We start from the raw sequence: 16,738 nt of genomic DNA, 5'->3' as shown, positions 1-16,738 counted from the left end.
AGTTTGTTGGATATGTGAGGAATCAATATTCAAGGAACTGATCTTATGAATTTTATATGCGAGGAATCGATATAAATGACTTTTGTGTGTTGCATCAATATTGGTAATTTCAGTTGCTATATGTTTGTATTCATCCAGATTGCAGACGAGTGAGATAGATGAATTCAATCCCAACTTCTCATATTAACCTTTGTTAAGTTATTTGTTGTTATTATTTTACTTTCACGCAACGCAGTTTTATTTATCAACATCCATCATGAATCAAATTGAACATCCTTGTATATATACTGTTTGAGATAACAATTTATCTATTTAATGAAACTGTTCCTCGTGGGTTCGACACTCTTACTTAAAAAATCATTATACTACAGTTGACTATTGGTACGCTTGCCAAAAGTTTAACAAGTATTTTTGGCGCCGTTGCCGGGGAACGGTTTCTTTTGAATTTTAAAAAGTTATCTCATCCAGCTTTGTGAATATATTTTCTTTTTCTTCTTAATTAGATAGTTTATTTTATTTTTTTTTCATTTGTACTAATCCTTGCTTGAGCTGTTTTAATTTATGTTCTTAAGAGGTCAGGTTTCTAAAGATCAATTAGCATTTGACCCAGAGATAGAAAAAACCGCTCGAAGAAGTAGAGGCAAAAACAAGAAGAAGCAAGGAAAAACAAAGGAAAAATCTTCCAATACTTCCATCACACATCAGGAAACAGAAAACATGGCGGAAGAAGGACCAAATCCACCTAGAAGAACACTTGGAGACTATGCTATGCAACAAGGGCCAAGATATTTTTCTAGCATAGTAATACCGCCCACCACCAAAACTTTGGAGATGAAGCCAGCTTTCCTTAGCCTAATCAGTTCTCATCAATTCACTGGAATGGATAATGAAGATCCATACATTCATCTCTCTACATTCTATGAACTGGTAGGAACTATGGGTTTGAAGAAGGAGATCTTGACCATGTATATATGCGTTTGTTTCCTTTTTCTTTGACAGGTAGAGCAAAGGAATGGCTTAAATCACATCCCAACCAGAGTCTGAACAAGTGGAGTGATGTAGAAGATAAATTCTTGAACAGATTCTTTCCACCTTCTCGTTACATTAAGGCAAAAGCTGAGATTTCTACTTTTAGGCAAGGACAAGATGAACCATTCTGTGAAGCTTGGGAACGATTTAATTCTTTGTTGAGGAGATGCCCCAATCATGGTTTTGAAGATATTGCTCAACTGAATATTTTCTGCAATGGTCTGAGGCCAGACACCAAAATGATATTAGATGCAGCGGCTGGAGGAACAATGATGTCTGTAGATGCAGAACAAGCAACAAGAATCATTGAGGCACTAGCATCTACAGACCATCAAGCCCAACATAACAGACAAACAGTTCAGCGGAAAGGAATTCTTGATCTCAGCACTACAGATGCAATTTTAGCTCAAATAAAATTCTAACTCAGCAGATGGAAGCATTAACCAAACAGATGGCTAACTTACCTGAGCAGTTAAAAGCAGTACAATCTCCTCCTAGTCAACAACCCATGAGATGTAACTTTTGTGGAGGTGACCATCCCAATGGTCATTGTTCATATCAAAGTAGCCCACAAGAAGGAGAAGTTCAATATGTGAGTAATCAAGGAAGATCAGGGAATTTCTCTAACAACAATAATTTTTCACAGGGGTGGAGAAACAATCAAAGTCAGAATTTTGGATGGAAACAAGATGCTGGTCCTTCAAATAGACAACCTCCTTATCAGCATCAACAACAAAATCCTTCTGTGTATGAAAGAACAACCAAATTAGAGGATACTTTAGAAAAATTCATGCAAGCTTCTATGAATAATCAGAAAAATACAGAAGCTTCAATCAGGAATCTTGAAACACAGGTGGGACAGTTGGCTAAACAACTATCAGATCAACAAGCAGGTCATTTTTCAGCCAACACCCAAACTAATCCCAAGGAGCATTGTAAATCAATTACTACTAGGAGTGGAAAAATTGTGGGAAGAGGGATCGGAGACAATCTTGTTGTGGAGGAGGAAGTTTTGGAGGAAAAAGAAAATGAAAAAGAAAAAAATGAGTGTGAGGAAGAGGAAGAGAAAAATAAAAGTGAGTATGGAAATAAAAGAAAAGAAAAAGAAGAAATAAAAAGAAATGAGGAGAAAAAGAGGGAGAAAGGTGAGAAACAGGTGCCGCAGTTGAAGAACCTACCTTACCCTCCAAATTCGTCCAAAAGAGATAAGGAAAGGCAGTTTGCTAGGTTCATGGATATTTTCAAGCGACTGCAGATTAATATTCCATTTGTGGAAGCTATGGAGCAGATGCCAACTTATGCAAAATTCATGAAGGAGCTCCTGACAAAGAAAAGAAGATTTTCTGAAGAGACAGTGGAGCTTGAAGCAGGCTGCAGTGCTATAATCCAAAAATCATTACCCCAAAAATCCAAGGACCCTGGAAGTTTCACCATTCCAGTCACAATTGGGACATTGCCAGTAGGTAAAGCCTTACTTGATTTGGGTGCTAGTATAAATTTGATGCCTTTGTCCATGCTAAGAAGGATAGGAGATTTGGAAGTAAGGCCTACACGGATGACATTACAATTAGCTGACAGATCCCTAAAATATCCTTATGGAGTGGCAGAGGATGTCTTAGTTAAAGTTGATAAATTCATGTTCCCAGTTGACTTTGTGGTAATGGATATTGAGGAGGATGTTGAAGTTCCTCTGATTCTGGGAAGACCTTTTATGAAGACTGCTAAGGTCATTATTGATGTTGATGATGGCAAACTAAAGGTCAGAGTGCAGGATGATGAAGTCAACTTTAATGTTTTTGAAGCAATTCAGCATCCTAATGATAAACAACAATGTTTCAAAATGGATGTGGTAGATGAAATTTGTCTAGCAGCCAGGAAGCAATTGGTAAAAGCAAGTCCATTGGAGAAAGCTTTAATCGGTGCTTGTGATGAGTTGGAAGAAGAAGATGAGAAGAAAGTTAATGAATATTTGATACACTTGACTTCAACAGAAGCGCTTGCATTGAATGAAATACAATATGAAAAATTGCAGCAAGAAAAGAAAACTGAAAGTCAGAAGCTGGAATTGAAAGTGTTACCTCCCCATTTAAAATATGTTTTTCTTGCAGACGGAGGTAACAAACCAGTGGTGATTAGCAATGCCTTAACGATTTCTGAAGAAGAGAAGTTGATCTCAGTTCTCAAAGCCAATGAAGATGCCATAGGTTGGACCTTATCTGATTTGAAAGGGATTAGTCCATCCTATTGTATGCACAAAATTCACATGGAGCAAGATTTTAAGCCTGTAGCCCAACCCCAAAGGCGATTGAATCCAACCATGAAAGAGGTGGTCAAGAAAGAAGTGATGAAGCTACTTGACGCAGGTATGATCTATCCCATTTCTGACAGTGCCTGGGTCAGTCCGGTCCAGGTAGTTCCAAAAAAGGGAGGTATGACTGTGGTTTGCAATGATAAAAATGAATTAATCCCCACTAGAACAGTCACAGGCTGGAGAATGTGCATAGACTATAGGAAATTAAATCAAGCCACTAGGAAGGATCATTTTCCTTTACCTTTCATGGATCAAATGTTAGAAAGGTTGGCAGGACAAGCTTTTTATTGTTTTCTTGATGGATATTCCGGTTACAATCAGATAGCTGTAGATCCAGAAGATCAGGAAAAAACTGCTTTTACTTGTCCTTTTGGTGTGTTTGCTTACAGGAAAATGCCATTCGGATTATGTAACGCACCAGCAACCTTTCAACGGTGCATGCTTGCAATTTTCTCTGACTTGATAGAGAAAAATATAGAAGTTTTTATGGATGACTTTTCCGTATTCGGTGCTTCATTTGATCAATGTTTGGAGAATTTGAATACTGTATTGAAACGATGTGTTGATACCAATTTGGTATTGAATTGGGAAAAGTGTCATTTCATGGTCACTGAAGGTGTGGTGTTGGGTCACAAAATCTCTGCCAAGGGAATTGAAGTGGATAGGGCCAAAGTGGAGATCATAGAAAAACTTCCCCCACCAACCAATGTGAAGGGTATTAGGAGTTTTCTAGGCCATGCTGGCTTTTACAGGAGATTCATCAAGGATTTCTCCAGAGTTGCCAAACCACTTAGCAATCTACTCAATAAGGATACACCTTTTAAATTTGATGCTGAATGCTTGCATGCGTTTGAATTGTTAAAACAAAAGTTAGTTTCAGCTCCTGTGATAATTGCTCCTGATTGGAATTTAGGCTTTGAATTAATGTGTGATGCTAGTGACTATGCCATAGGAGCTGTTTTGGGACAGAGAAAATCAAAAGTTTTTCATGCTATACACTATGCTAGCAAAGTCCTTAATGAAGCTCAAATCAATTATGCCACAACTGAAAAGGAATTGTTAGCTATTGTATATGCATTGGAAAAATTTAGAGCATATTTGATTGGTTCATTTATTACAATATATACTGATCATGCTGCAATTAAGTACTTGTTAACCAAATCTGATTCAAAGCCAAGACTGATTAGATGGATTTTATTGTTGCAAGAATTTGATTTGGTAATTAAGGACAAAAAGGGAAAAGAAAATTTTGTAGCTGATCATCTTTCCAGATTGGTAAATCATGAGGTGACCAATACTCAATCAGAAGTGCAGGAGGAATTTCCTGATGAAAAACTGATGATGGTGCAGAAAGGCCATGGTTTGCTGACATGGCCAATTTCAAAGCTGCAGGAGTCATACCTGAAGATTTTAATTGGCACCAGAAGAAGAAATTCTTAAGAGATGCACAACAATATGTGTGGGATGATCCTCATTTATTCAAAATTGGAGCTGATCAACTGTTAAGAAGGTGTGTATCCAATGAAGAAGCTAAAAACATTTTGTGGCATTGTCACAGTTCCCCATATGGTGGACATTTTAATGGCGAGAGGACAGCTGCAAAAATCCTCCAATCTGGTTTTTATTGGCCAACCTTGTTCAAGGATGCATACAAATATGTTCAGCAGTGCAATAGTTGTCAAAGAACAGGTGGAATCTCAAAAAGACATGAAATGCCTCTGAATATTATTTTGGAAGTAGAAGCTTTTGATTGTTGGGGAATTGATTTTGTAGGACCACTTCCATCTTCTTTCTCCAATGAATATATTTTGGTTGCAGTTGATTATGTGACAAAATGGGTTGAAGAAGCAGTGGCAACTTCTAAGGCTGATGCCAAAACAGTGATCAAATTTCTCAAAAGAAATATATTTTGTAGGTTTGGCACCCCAAGAGTGTTGATAAGTGATGGAGGTTCACACTTTTGCAATGATCAACTTCAGAAATGTTTGGAGCATTATGGAGTTCGACATAAAATTGCATCACCTTATCATCCACAGACCAATGGACAAGCAGAGGTGTCAAACAGGGAAATCAAGCGTATCCTAGAGAAAACAGTGACATCTTCCAGGAAGGATTGGTCAATGAAGTTGGATGACGCACTATGGGCGTATAGAACTGCTTATAAGTCCCCTACTGGTTTATCCCCATTTCAGTTGGTATATGGGAAGTCATGTCACTTACCAGTTGAGTTGGAACATAAGGCATTTTGGGCACTGAAATTTCTAAATTTTGACTCAAAGGCAGCAGGAGAGAAAAGAAGATTACAACTGCAGGAATTGGAAGAAATGAGACACAATGCTTATGAATCCTCTAAGCTCTACAAGGAAAGGATGAAGGCTTATCATGACAAGAAAATTTTAAAGAGAGAATTTTATCCAGGCCAATCAGTGTTACTGTTCAATTCCAGGTTAAGGTTATTTCCTGGAAAACTCAAATCAAAATGGTCAGGACCATTTCTTGTCAAGGTTGTCAAACCTTATGGAGCTATTGAGTTAGAGGATCCAGAATCTAAAAGAAGTTGGGTTGTGAATGGACAAAGATTGAAGCCCTACTTTGGTGGTGAGGTTGACACACTTGCCACAATCATCCAATTGGACGAACCATAATGATACAGGCGTCAGGCTCGTGACGTTAAACAAGCGCTTCTTGGGAGGCAACCCATTGTTTAATTATGTCTTCGCATTTTAAATTCATCTTGTTTGTTAGTTGTGTTGTGTATATATTGTGTTTGCATGAAAAGGGTAAGTTTTAACATTTAAATGTCTCAATAGGGCAACCCATGCATGCTAGTGTTGTTTTTTTTTGACCAAAATGTTTGTGTCATGCATGAGAATAAGTTCTGGTGCCAAAGTTGAGTTCATTGAATGTTAAAAATTACCTTGTTTTGGCCAAATTGTGAAAGTTGCACTTAAAAGTTTGATTTTGCATTTGATGATGTAAAACTTTTAGGGATGGAAGATAATTGGTTGAGGAATAGATTGAATTGTGTCTCTGGAATAATTGGATTGAGTTCATCTTGATTGAGGGGAGTACAAGTTGAAAATTTTTCAAAAGGAAAAATACTGCACTATTTTCGCTTAAGCTAAACATTTCTCGCCTGGGCTAAATATGCAGAAAACTGAAGAACAAGTTTTGCTGATATTTTAGCTTAAGCTAAAATTTTTCGCTTAAGCTAAAAATGTCCTGCAACTTAAGTTGAGCACTGGAGCTTTCTCGCGTGAGCGAAATCTGCTTCGTCTGGGCTAGATTGAGGCTAACACTTGGGGTGCTCACTGGAACCATCTCGCTTAAGCTAAAAGTCAGCCGCCTAGGCGAAAATGAAAAATCAAATTCCAGTACTCACTGGAACATTTTCGCTTGAGCTTAATCAAGTCGCCTGGGCGAGAATTCGGCTAACACTTGGGGTGCTCACTGGAACCATCTCGCTTAAGCTAAAAATCAGCCGCCTAGGCGAAAATGGAAAATCAAATTCCAGTACTCACTGGAACATTTTCGCTTGAGCTAAATCAAGTCGCTTGGGCGAGAATTCGGCTATAACTTGGAATGCCCTCTGGAACAATTTCGCTTGTGCGAAACCATACTCGCCTAAGCGAAAGCGCCCTGCAAATAAGGATGGGCCACTGGAGTTTCTTTTCGCTTTGGCGAAACTTGGCTCGCCTGGGCGAGATCTTTTAAAAACTGAACCTGTCGTTTTAGCTTAAGCGAAAAAATTTTAGCTTAAGCGAGAACACGTAACCTTTTGTTAAAACCCAGAAAAAGGAAGAGTTGTTCATAACTTTCTTCTTTTCACAACCGTGCTTTCTCTCCTAAAGATTTAGGGCCCGAGTTCTTGATCCAGTAGCACACATTTCACTCACCAATCTCTTCCTCCCTTTGCTAATCTCCCTTGAAGGTAAGCTCTACTTCCTCATCTCCCATTTTCACCGAACAAATTTGGGGTTTTTGCTCTTTATGTTTTTGTGGAACCCTAGGTTACTACCCATGCGGGTTGTTGTTGTCCATGAACTATTGTGAGTGTTTAAATGTGAGTTTTTGGTATAACTGAACAATGTAGGTTGTTTGTGCACAAATTAATTCATGCAAAATTGATTTTGAAGATGCACATGAACTGTTTGATGAAATGCTTAACTTAGTTGACGAAATGCACACAAATTGATGTTGTACATGTCATGACTTGGATATTTAGAAATGGCTACTTCAATATCAGCAACTAACTTGGGATACATGTAGTGGGTTATTTTGATCTTTGCAGGACAATGGCTAGAACAAAGACAACTGCTAGACCTCCCCCTACTAGATCCCACAAAGGAAAGAGGAGAAGAACCAGTCCCTCTCCTGAAAGACCAATCAGAAATTTGTTCAGAGATCCTAAAAGACAGGAGAGGTATGAAGAGATAAAACATTGGTACTTCATCACAGAGAGAAAAGTGGCTTTGCTTCCAGAGGAATATGATCCCTTCTTAAATGGCCTTTTGAGAAGAAATTGGATGAGATTAGCTGATCCTTTGCCTAAGTTTGATCCTGAAATTGTCAGAGAATTTTATGCGAATGCTTATCCTTTAGATGGTCTGGGAGACAAGCGGTCCAAGGTTAGAGGTCGATGGGTTACTTATGACCGAGCCTCAATTAGTGAATTCCTGGGCCATCCGTTGCCACTAGCAGAAGGTCAATTGTGTGATTATACAAGAAGGAGAAGAAGTCAAGAAGCTTTTGATGAAGAAGAAGTTGCCAACTTGATTTGCATTTCTAACAGGTCCTATCGGCTTGGATCCTCTGGCGATCCTCGCAGAATACTTCGAACAGATATGAAGACTTTGGCTCAAGTTTGGATGACTTTCTTACTCTCAAATATTGTACCCATTGGCCATGTGTCTGACTTGAATGTGCCAAGATGCCATCTTCTTTTTTATATAATGAGAGAGGATTTCACTGTGGATGTGGCCACCATTATCTCTGAGGAAATCCATAAATTTGTGCGGTATGAAGTCAACAAAAACAATGAGAAGAGCAAAGGTGCTTTAGGATTTCCAGCTTTAATCACAGCTCTTTGCCAAGCACAAGGGGTGGAGGTAGACTTAAGTGTTAAGATAAGACCTACCATTACCAAGAGATTTATTGAGAAATTTTGTACCAACCCCGCAGAAATTGTGCAACAGTTGGAACAACCTGCAGCTGCAGAACAAACACCATGTCCTGAACAACAACCTCAACTCAACATACATGATGACTTACTTGAGCAAATGAGGTATTTGAGGTTGCAAATGGAGCACACTTGCCAGCAGAATATTTCCATTCATAGAGGACAACTCCACCTTCATGAGTACCTCTATAACAATGTTCGAGGACCGTATCCAGGCATGACTCCACCAGAATTCTTAGCATACTTGCAGTGGCCTGGGGACAGTCCAATTTTTTCAGGGGGAGGCAGACCAACTGGGCCTAGCAGCACTTTTGCAGCTGGATTCACACCAGGTGAGGGGCCATCAGGAGTTGCAGGTAGAGATGACCTTGCTGTGGGGGAAGAGGAAGTCAGAGTGGACCTTCAAGAGGAGGAGTTTCAAACTGATTTTGATAGAGTTATGAGGGGAGATTGGCACACAGAACTATTCCAACCTCCAGAACTCAATGAAATACGGTTGTTTTGTTTCACTGCAGAACTTTTATTTTAGTAATATTATGCTTTAGTTGTCTTGGTTAGAATGTACAGTTTCACTTACCTTTTGCTTACTTTCTTTTGCTTAATATTGCACAGAACACATACACAGCTAAAATGAATTTTTTGGGAATTATAAGAAAATCTTTCTTGAGGAAATTGGTTAAAGAGAAATCAAGTTTCAAAAAGTGTCCTGAAAAAAAAAAAAAAAAATTTTTGGTTGAATCCATAGTTAAATGGGATTAGGATATCAGTGCTGGATAAGTGGTTAAGATAATCAATTGTAACAACAAGTGATATACCAAGGAAAGAAACCAAACACAAAACCTAGTGACTGTGTGAATCCTTAAACAGTTTGAGAGTTTCCACTGTTTGTTGTCAAGTTGATATTGCTTGAGTTTTCATTTGGATAACATCACACCTGAAGCATGGAAATGATCAAGGCAGTTTTGTTGAATGTAAATAACTCAATTAGTGCCAAACATCCAACCTAGGAATAATTATCCTTTTGTGACAGCCCATTTGAGCCTAATTGTTTTGAATTATACACCTTAACCTTAACTTTAATTAATATTCCCTCCCTTTGCACACTTTAGGGATAGAGAGCATAGGTGCATTTTATTCAACTTTAAAATGGGAATTGGTTGGTGGAATTGTACTTAGAAAAGAAAGGGGCTGAGAAATTTGTACTATAATTCACTCCTTTATAGAAATATAATATATATATATATATATATATATATATATATATATATTCAAAAAAAAAAAAAAACAACAAAAACAAAAACAAAAAAAAGAAAAAACAAAAAAAAAAGGAGTGAATAATGAATGAAAAAGAAACATTGGGTTTTGAATTATGAGATGGGATGAATTGAGAGTAGAATTGGAAGTGAGTTTAAAGTGTAGTTATGCTCTCTTTTCTAAAGTTGTGCTTTTGTTATCTTGAAAAACCATAATTCTTGGAAACCCAGCCTCATTACAACCCTTGAAAGACCTTGAGATTCATGCTGATTGTGTGTGTGGTTTGATTGAAAATGACTGGCAATTTTAACTTGTTCAATTTCAGTGGAAAATGAGAGAAACACATCCTTGTAAGATTTAAGAGAGAATTTCCTTGGTTAGAAACAATGGCTCTTACAATTGATTGTCTTGAAAAATTTATTGCACTTTTATCCTGCTTTTATTTGCTAATTGGATTCACCATTTTGAATCTGTAGTTTGGAATGCAGAAGTTGTTTTGTAAGGATAATGAAATCGATTTCTCAAATAACCAATTTCAAAGTTTGAGTTTTGAAAAGCTGTTGGGATTTTATTACTTTGCTTGAGGACAAGCAAGATGCTAGGTTGGGGGGAGTTGATAAGTGCAAAAAAGTAGTTAATTTTCATATGGAATTTGAGCACTTATGTTTTGAATTGAGTACATTTGTATCAATTTTCCCCAATCTAAGAAAGATGAAATGTAATCACATGTTTCTGAGTTATTGAGTAAAAGGAAATCATTTGATCCCTAGTTTGTATACATTTCAGGTAAACTAAGAGAGAAGAGCAAATTCTGCAATATTTCGCCCAAGCTAGAATGGTTTCGCTTAAGCTAGAATTGTCCAGGAAGCCATTACCTTAAAAGTCATTCTCGCTTAAGCGAGAATATTTTAGCTTAAGCGAGAATGATTATCTTCTCCAAGAAGTTTCTTCTCGCTTAAGCGAGAATAATTTAGCTTAAGCGAGAATTCGGGCAGTTTATATACTTACGAAGCAGAAAGAAAGAGGGAGAACGGAGAGCTACGGAGAAAGAGTACCCAAAGAGTTTTTCTTCCATTTTAGCTTTAGGACCTTCTTCTTCATCTCTTAGAATGTCAATGGCTACCATGAGTGGCTGATCTCTTCTCTTGGGATTGAATGTAATCGATTCGAACTCGGATGTAATCTGGTGATATTTATATATAGCATTTCTGTTTTTATTCAACATTGGTATTTTTGTTCTACTCTTAATGCTTGACTCTACCTGATCATAGTTTCATGAATGTGGATTTTAGACTTGACTGGGAAGTATTTCTAAAACCCTGATTTGAGCAAGAATACTTGATATTCTGTGATGCTAGGGATAGATTTCAGTTTATCAATTGCTTATAACACTTGAATATAATGCTGGACAGTTTGTTGGATATGTGAGGAATCAATATTCAAGGAACTGATCTTATGAATTTTATATGCGAGGAATCGATATAAATGACTTTTGTGTGTTGCATCAATATTGGTTATTTCAGTTGCTATATGTTGGTATTCATCCAGATTGCAGACGAGTGAGATAGATGAATTCAATCCCAACTTCTCATATTAACCTTGTTAAGTTATTTGTTGTTATTATTTTACTTTCACGCAACGCAGTTTTATTTATCAACATCCATCATGAATCAAATTGAACATCCTTGTATATACTGTTTGAGATAACAATTTTCTATTTAATCAAAACTGTTCCTCGTGGGTTCGACACTCTTACTTAAAAAATCATTATACTACAGTTGACTATTGGTACGCTTGCCAAAAGTTTAACATTCATCATACTTGTTTCATTGATTTCAAAAAAACTAAAAATTTTGCAAAATCTTTTGAAAAGATTAATTTTTAAGGCAAAATCCAATTCATCCTTTGAGATATAAGACATAACTTTTCTAACAAATACATTAAAACTAATATATAGGCTAGAAAAACATAATAGAAAGAGAAAGAAGTGTAACCTATATCTATATCAAGAACTAATAAATAATTAAACTAGTGATAAATAATTAAACTATTCAATAATTTATTAAAAATTAAAATAATATGTTGAATAAAAAGATGTATCAATGACTCTATTAACATTTAAGATTAAGCAAAAAAATATTAATATCTTAGAACATATTGAGTTGGACAGAGTAATGTTTACCTATAATTCGAACCACAAAAAAATAGCAACCCATGTTTACCTATAGGATACCACATAAAAAAATGTGAATTTTTTTGAATATGTGGATACCGGAACACATGCAAATATTTTAATTCACACAAAAAAAATAAATTTTGAATATTTAAACACTAAAATCATTTTAAAATTAAAATAGTATTAAATAAAATAAAACTAAAAGTAAAGTTTGATGGATTTTGCATAATATTCCTACCTGATATGCTTATTTGTTAGAATCGTTAAAGATTTTCTGTAATCACTGAATTTATCCAATAACATATTTAACCTGTAGTCGACTAGTTTATAAATAAATATTAATATACTTGTTATCTATACATACTAATTATTCACCATACATTTTATTTATGAATATTCATATATATAAATATTTTTGTAATTTCTTATATCTAATATTAAATAAATTATATTACCATGGATTAGGTCAATGAATATTAAGGTAAATATTTATTTATTATAAATAACTAAAATTACTTAAAATTAATTTTATTAATAACTGTTATACAAAAAAGTTAATGTTAATTTAAATTTGACTAAAATGGATTTATAAATACTTAAATTATTTAAAATTAATTTTATACTTTTTAACTTTAAAAAAATGTGAGACCTCGGAAAATTAAACCATAATTATCATGTCAAATCTGTTATTAATGCACTGCTGAATCACCTGACTGCTTCCATAAATGCACCGAGCCACACACTCAGTCTCATTAAAACGCACTCACATTCTCTGCTGCACGCCTGCCAATTGTCACGTTAGAACATTCTGATTCTGCAGTGGAAAACAGGTGTCTGCATGAGAGTGAACGTTCGTTTGACGTTGGGAAGAAAAATGATTTTCTGAAAACATTTCTTCCCACTCTTTGCATTCACCTTCTTCCTCACGAAAACCCAAACCCCATTTTCTCCACCTTCTCTCTAGAACCTCCCAACTTCTCTCTACTGTAATTCTCACGCTTCTTCTCTGATCACGTTTCAGCACCGTAGAAACGTTCCTGGAGATGTGAACGTCATTCTGGACCGAACAGAATTGGGATCGGAACTGGTAAGTTCTAGTCGCTAACCGTTCGTCCATTTGGTTTCATGCGAACCCTAGTTTGGTTGCATGCATAGGTTATAGCTCTGAGTTGCTTCTGATTTCTGGTGTTTTAGATTAAGTGAAAATTGTTGAGCGAAACCTGAGGGTAGAACGCTGTTAGAGGACGAACTAAACCTTGTCTTTTTGGGAGTACACTGCTATCCAGGTAAGGGAAGCTTAGTAATTTAATTTATACGTGCATGTTGTATGATATGAATTGGATGCATGAAAAGTATGCTGATTGAGCTTCTATGAACGATCAATGATATTAAATATGTTTTCTGTTGGTTGAATTGCATGTTGATTTTGATACGTATGAAAGGTGTATGACTATAGTATAGTTTGATTTATTAATATGATGAAATCTGTATAGTATGAGAATTAATAAATGATATGAATTTACAAAGTATGAATCACCAGAGAAATGTTGAGTTAAGATAGTTGAAAAATCTGGATATGATAATTCTTCCCCTGATAAATTACGTTCGTCATCGTATGGTCTTACACCGTACGGTTTTCCTGAAATTGACTTAGAGTGGAATTCTTTCATTCGGAAAGAATTCTGATCGAGAGCGAGCGTCCTCATTTGAATTACTGACTGAGCGTTCGGTTCAGCTCAGTTGTATATAATACTTTAAACTTTAAAATCAGTAACGCTCGGTCTTATACCAAGCGTTCGTCCTAAATAGCGCCCGGTCTTATACCAAGCGTTCGTCCTAAATAGCGCCCGGTCTTATACCTAGCGTTCGTCATAAGCGGTGCTCGGTCCCATACCAAGCGCTCGTAATGTTGAATAACCATTTGATAAAATAGCGTTCGTTCAAGTATTAAAATATTCATTTTCTTACGTTCGTTCAAATACTGGCATCGCTCTCCCATATACAAAATTTGACAAAGAAAATTCTAAGTATTATTGACCATCCTTCTTACATTAAATCTGGTCCAAGATCTTTATTATGAAATTTTTCTAAGTACCAGTATACCTTCAATCGAGTCATTTCATTTAACTGACCAAACAGATAGTCATGTTTGTTCATCCAGTACCTTATTTGGACGTTCGTCCTAATTCTTCAAAGGACTGAACGTTCGTCTTTTTATGCTCTTAAAACTAAAGATGAGAATGATGATAAATTATAAGAAATTACAGTGTGAACACTATAATGAGTGATTCTATGATTATGGATTTTGGACGAGCGTTCCAGGGAGGAACGACTCTTACATATATTAAATATTAAATATTAAATTTGGTAAAGTATGACTGTGGATAAGTTAAGACTCGCTGTCCATCCTGATGTTTCGTGATACTCATCTTCACGTAGAAGAGGGTAGTTCATGTGTGGGAACGGCAGGAGGTCCTTAGTCCATCAGTTAACATGGGCGACGTAAGAACGGACTAACCTCGAGTGGCAGCTGTTTGGTGTATCCCAGTTACTACATCACTCAGGTGCAAGGACGCTTGTAACTACACAGATTCATACAGTCCGGACGGTCGTCTTATATATATATATATACATATAAAATTTGGATGATGTTATATGTTAAACTCTGTGCTTGTGTGAAATGAAATGTTTATTGTACGTTTGATGTATAAATTAAAGTACTTAAGCTTACCCTTTCGTTTTCCTTGTGTTGTCAACTGTCTATGTACGTTCGTCCTGTATTGCAATGATCATCCGTGTGGATGTGAGCAGAAGGCGAGGTCACTCTGGAGGACGTCATTGAAGAAGAAAATCTTGTCGAGGTGGAAGTCAAGGCCGAGCCCTAGAGCGCTCGTTTAGATTAGGGTTGTAGATGTTAGTTTTCAGTTTTGACGTTCGGTTAAATATTTTGTAAAACCGTTCGTCCCAGTTTATCCCTGTTCATGTTTTTAGCTCGTTATTTTTGTAACCAAGCCGTTCGGCTTTTGGAACCTTGATCCATTATTGTAAAGACTGCACTGTTTTACTGTTTTAATGTAATTAATTCTGATTATGGTAATTACTGTATTTTGGGATGTTACAAAAAACATTTTACATGTATAATAATTCACAAATTTTATAATTATTTAATTCAATACTTTCTTCTAATATTCTAATTTAATTGTGACAATATAAAGCTAATAAATGCCGAAACCTTTTAATTTATTATTATTTACTTCTTAAAAGGTTAATTATTTTCATTACTGTATTATTAATTTGTATTAGTTAATAATTAAAAGTTATTTTATTTTGTAATTAGTTAGCTAACTTTTATTTTAATTGATGCAATTAAAGCTTATACTTTTAATAATTAATTATTCATTACTTGAGACAATAAAAGTTTATAATTTTTTAATAATTAATTGTTTTCATCAATTATTATTGTATTATATTAATTAATAATTAATTATTCTTTTATTATTGAATTATTAACATTTTTTGTTTTATGTTATTTAATTGAAACAACAAAAGTTTACCCCTTCATTTTATATTTTCCATTCATTGCTAAAAGAAGTAAGCTTCAGTAATTTGACTTTTTTTTATTGCAAGTGTCTGGATTTCGATAAACCTCAAATGGTAATAATGATATGAATTTATTTTATTATTAATGTTATCCATTAACTTTCAAGTTCAAATAATCATTTACGTTTAGTTTTATTAATTTTTAGTCTATATAGGTAAATCATACCAAAATATGTTGTTTATATTTTAATGTCAGTACTGTATACATACATGTGTATAATATATATATATATGTATATATATATAATGTATATATATATATATATGTATATATATATATATTGTATATATATGTATATATATGTATATATTGTATATATATGTATATATATGTATATATATGTATATATGTATATATATATATAATATATATATATATATATAATATATATATATATATATGTATGTATGTATGCATGTGTCGGGTAAAATTCATGTTTTCTTTCAAAATACTATTTTACATATTGTAAAACATGATATATATTTGGTTGAAATCGATCTAAATTAACATGTTTTTAGTTAGTTGATGTAATTTGGGTTATGTAAAAATATTAGAAAATTCTAATGAGTCTAGTTTAATATAAATTAATTGATTAACATCTCATTTTATTATTATATTGTATAACATTATTTAATTATTATTTTATATTATCTTAGATAAAATTTTTAATTATTTATTATATACAAATGTTTACATATATTTCGAATGGTTATATTATTTGATTGCAAACAGAAGAACAAATCCTTGGAACTTATTTTATAATTTTTTTTATGAATAAATATTAGCCTATGATGCCAAGTGCTTAAAAATTTCAATATTTACATTTTTTTTTGAAAAATAATTATTTACTCATATTTAAACTAATCTTATTATTTTTCAATACAATCATTATTTATTATATTCATTATTTAATTATTATTTAATATTTTTAGAAGGAATATTTAATTATTTATTATATACAAATATTATTTACAGATGTTTCAAATGGTTATATTAGTTGATTAATTAATTTTTTAATTTTTTATGTAGAATAATAAGAATAATATTTAAAATTTAAATACTTTTTTTAAAGTTAATATTACTATTAAAAATTTATAATTAACTTCATATTAAATTTAAAACGTTAATTATCAACTCAGAATGAATTTACAAATAAATTTACCATAAACATTTTAGTTTCTATACCAT

General features: G+C 34.3%; 1 protein-coding gene and 1 non-coding gene across 2 annotated transcripts; one reads left to right on the top strand and one right to left on the bottom strand.

Moving 5' to 3' along the window:
• Window positions 1-1,107: 1,107 nt before the first annotated feature.
• LOC148192722 (small nucleolar RNA R71) lies at window positions 1,108-1,213 on the bottom strand. The gene has a single exon (XR_015782475.1). It is a non-coding gene; the product is annotated as a small nucleolar RNA R71 (small nucleolar RNA).
• Window positions 1,214-1,465: 252 nt separating this feature from the next.
• Window positions 1,466-5,985, top strand: LOC148192721 (uncharacterized). Its single transcript, XM_088099275.1, has 2 exons — window positions 1,466-2,986; window positions 5,533-5,985. The coding sequence occupies exons 1-2, from the start codon at window positions 1,481-1,483 to the stop codon at window positions 5,983-5,985; spliced, it is 1,959 nt and encodes a 652-aa protein (XP_087955401.1). The 5' UTR covers window positions 1,466-1,480.
• Window positions 5,986-16,738: the final 10,753 nt, after the last annotated feature.

Source organism: Vigna umbellata, chromosome 9 (genome assembly GCF_029865625.1).
Source record: "Vigna umbellata cultivar VRB3 chromosome 9, Vumbellata_1.0, whole genome shotgun sequence".
Classification (NCBI taxonomy): domain Eukaryota; kingdom Viridiplantae; phylum Streptophyta; class Magnoliopsida; order Fabales; family Fabaceae; genus Vigna; species Vigna umbellata.
Note: the sequence above shows the minus strand (reverse complement) of the source record. Positions and strands in the feature narration are given on the sequence as shown.

What these genes read in the sequence shown, in the direction of transcription:
- LOC148192721 (XM_088099275.1), top strand. Translation starts at nt 1,481, where the DNA reads ATGGCTAACTTACCTGAGCAGTTAAAAGCAGTACAATCTCCTCCTAGT. An exon ending in AAGAAGAAGATGAGAAGAAA is followed by an intron (nt 2,987 to 5,532) that starts GTTAATGAATAT and finishes TCCCCATTTCAG; the next exon opens with TTGGTATATGGGAAGTCATG.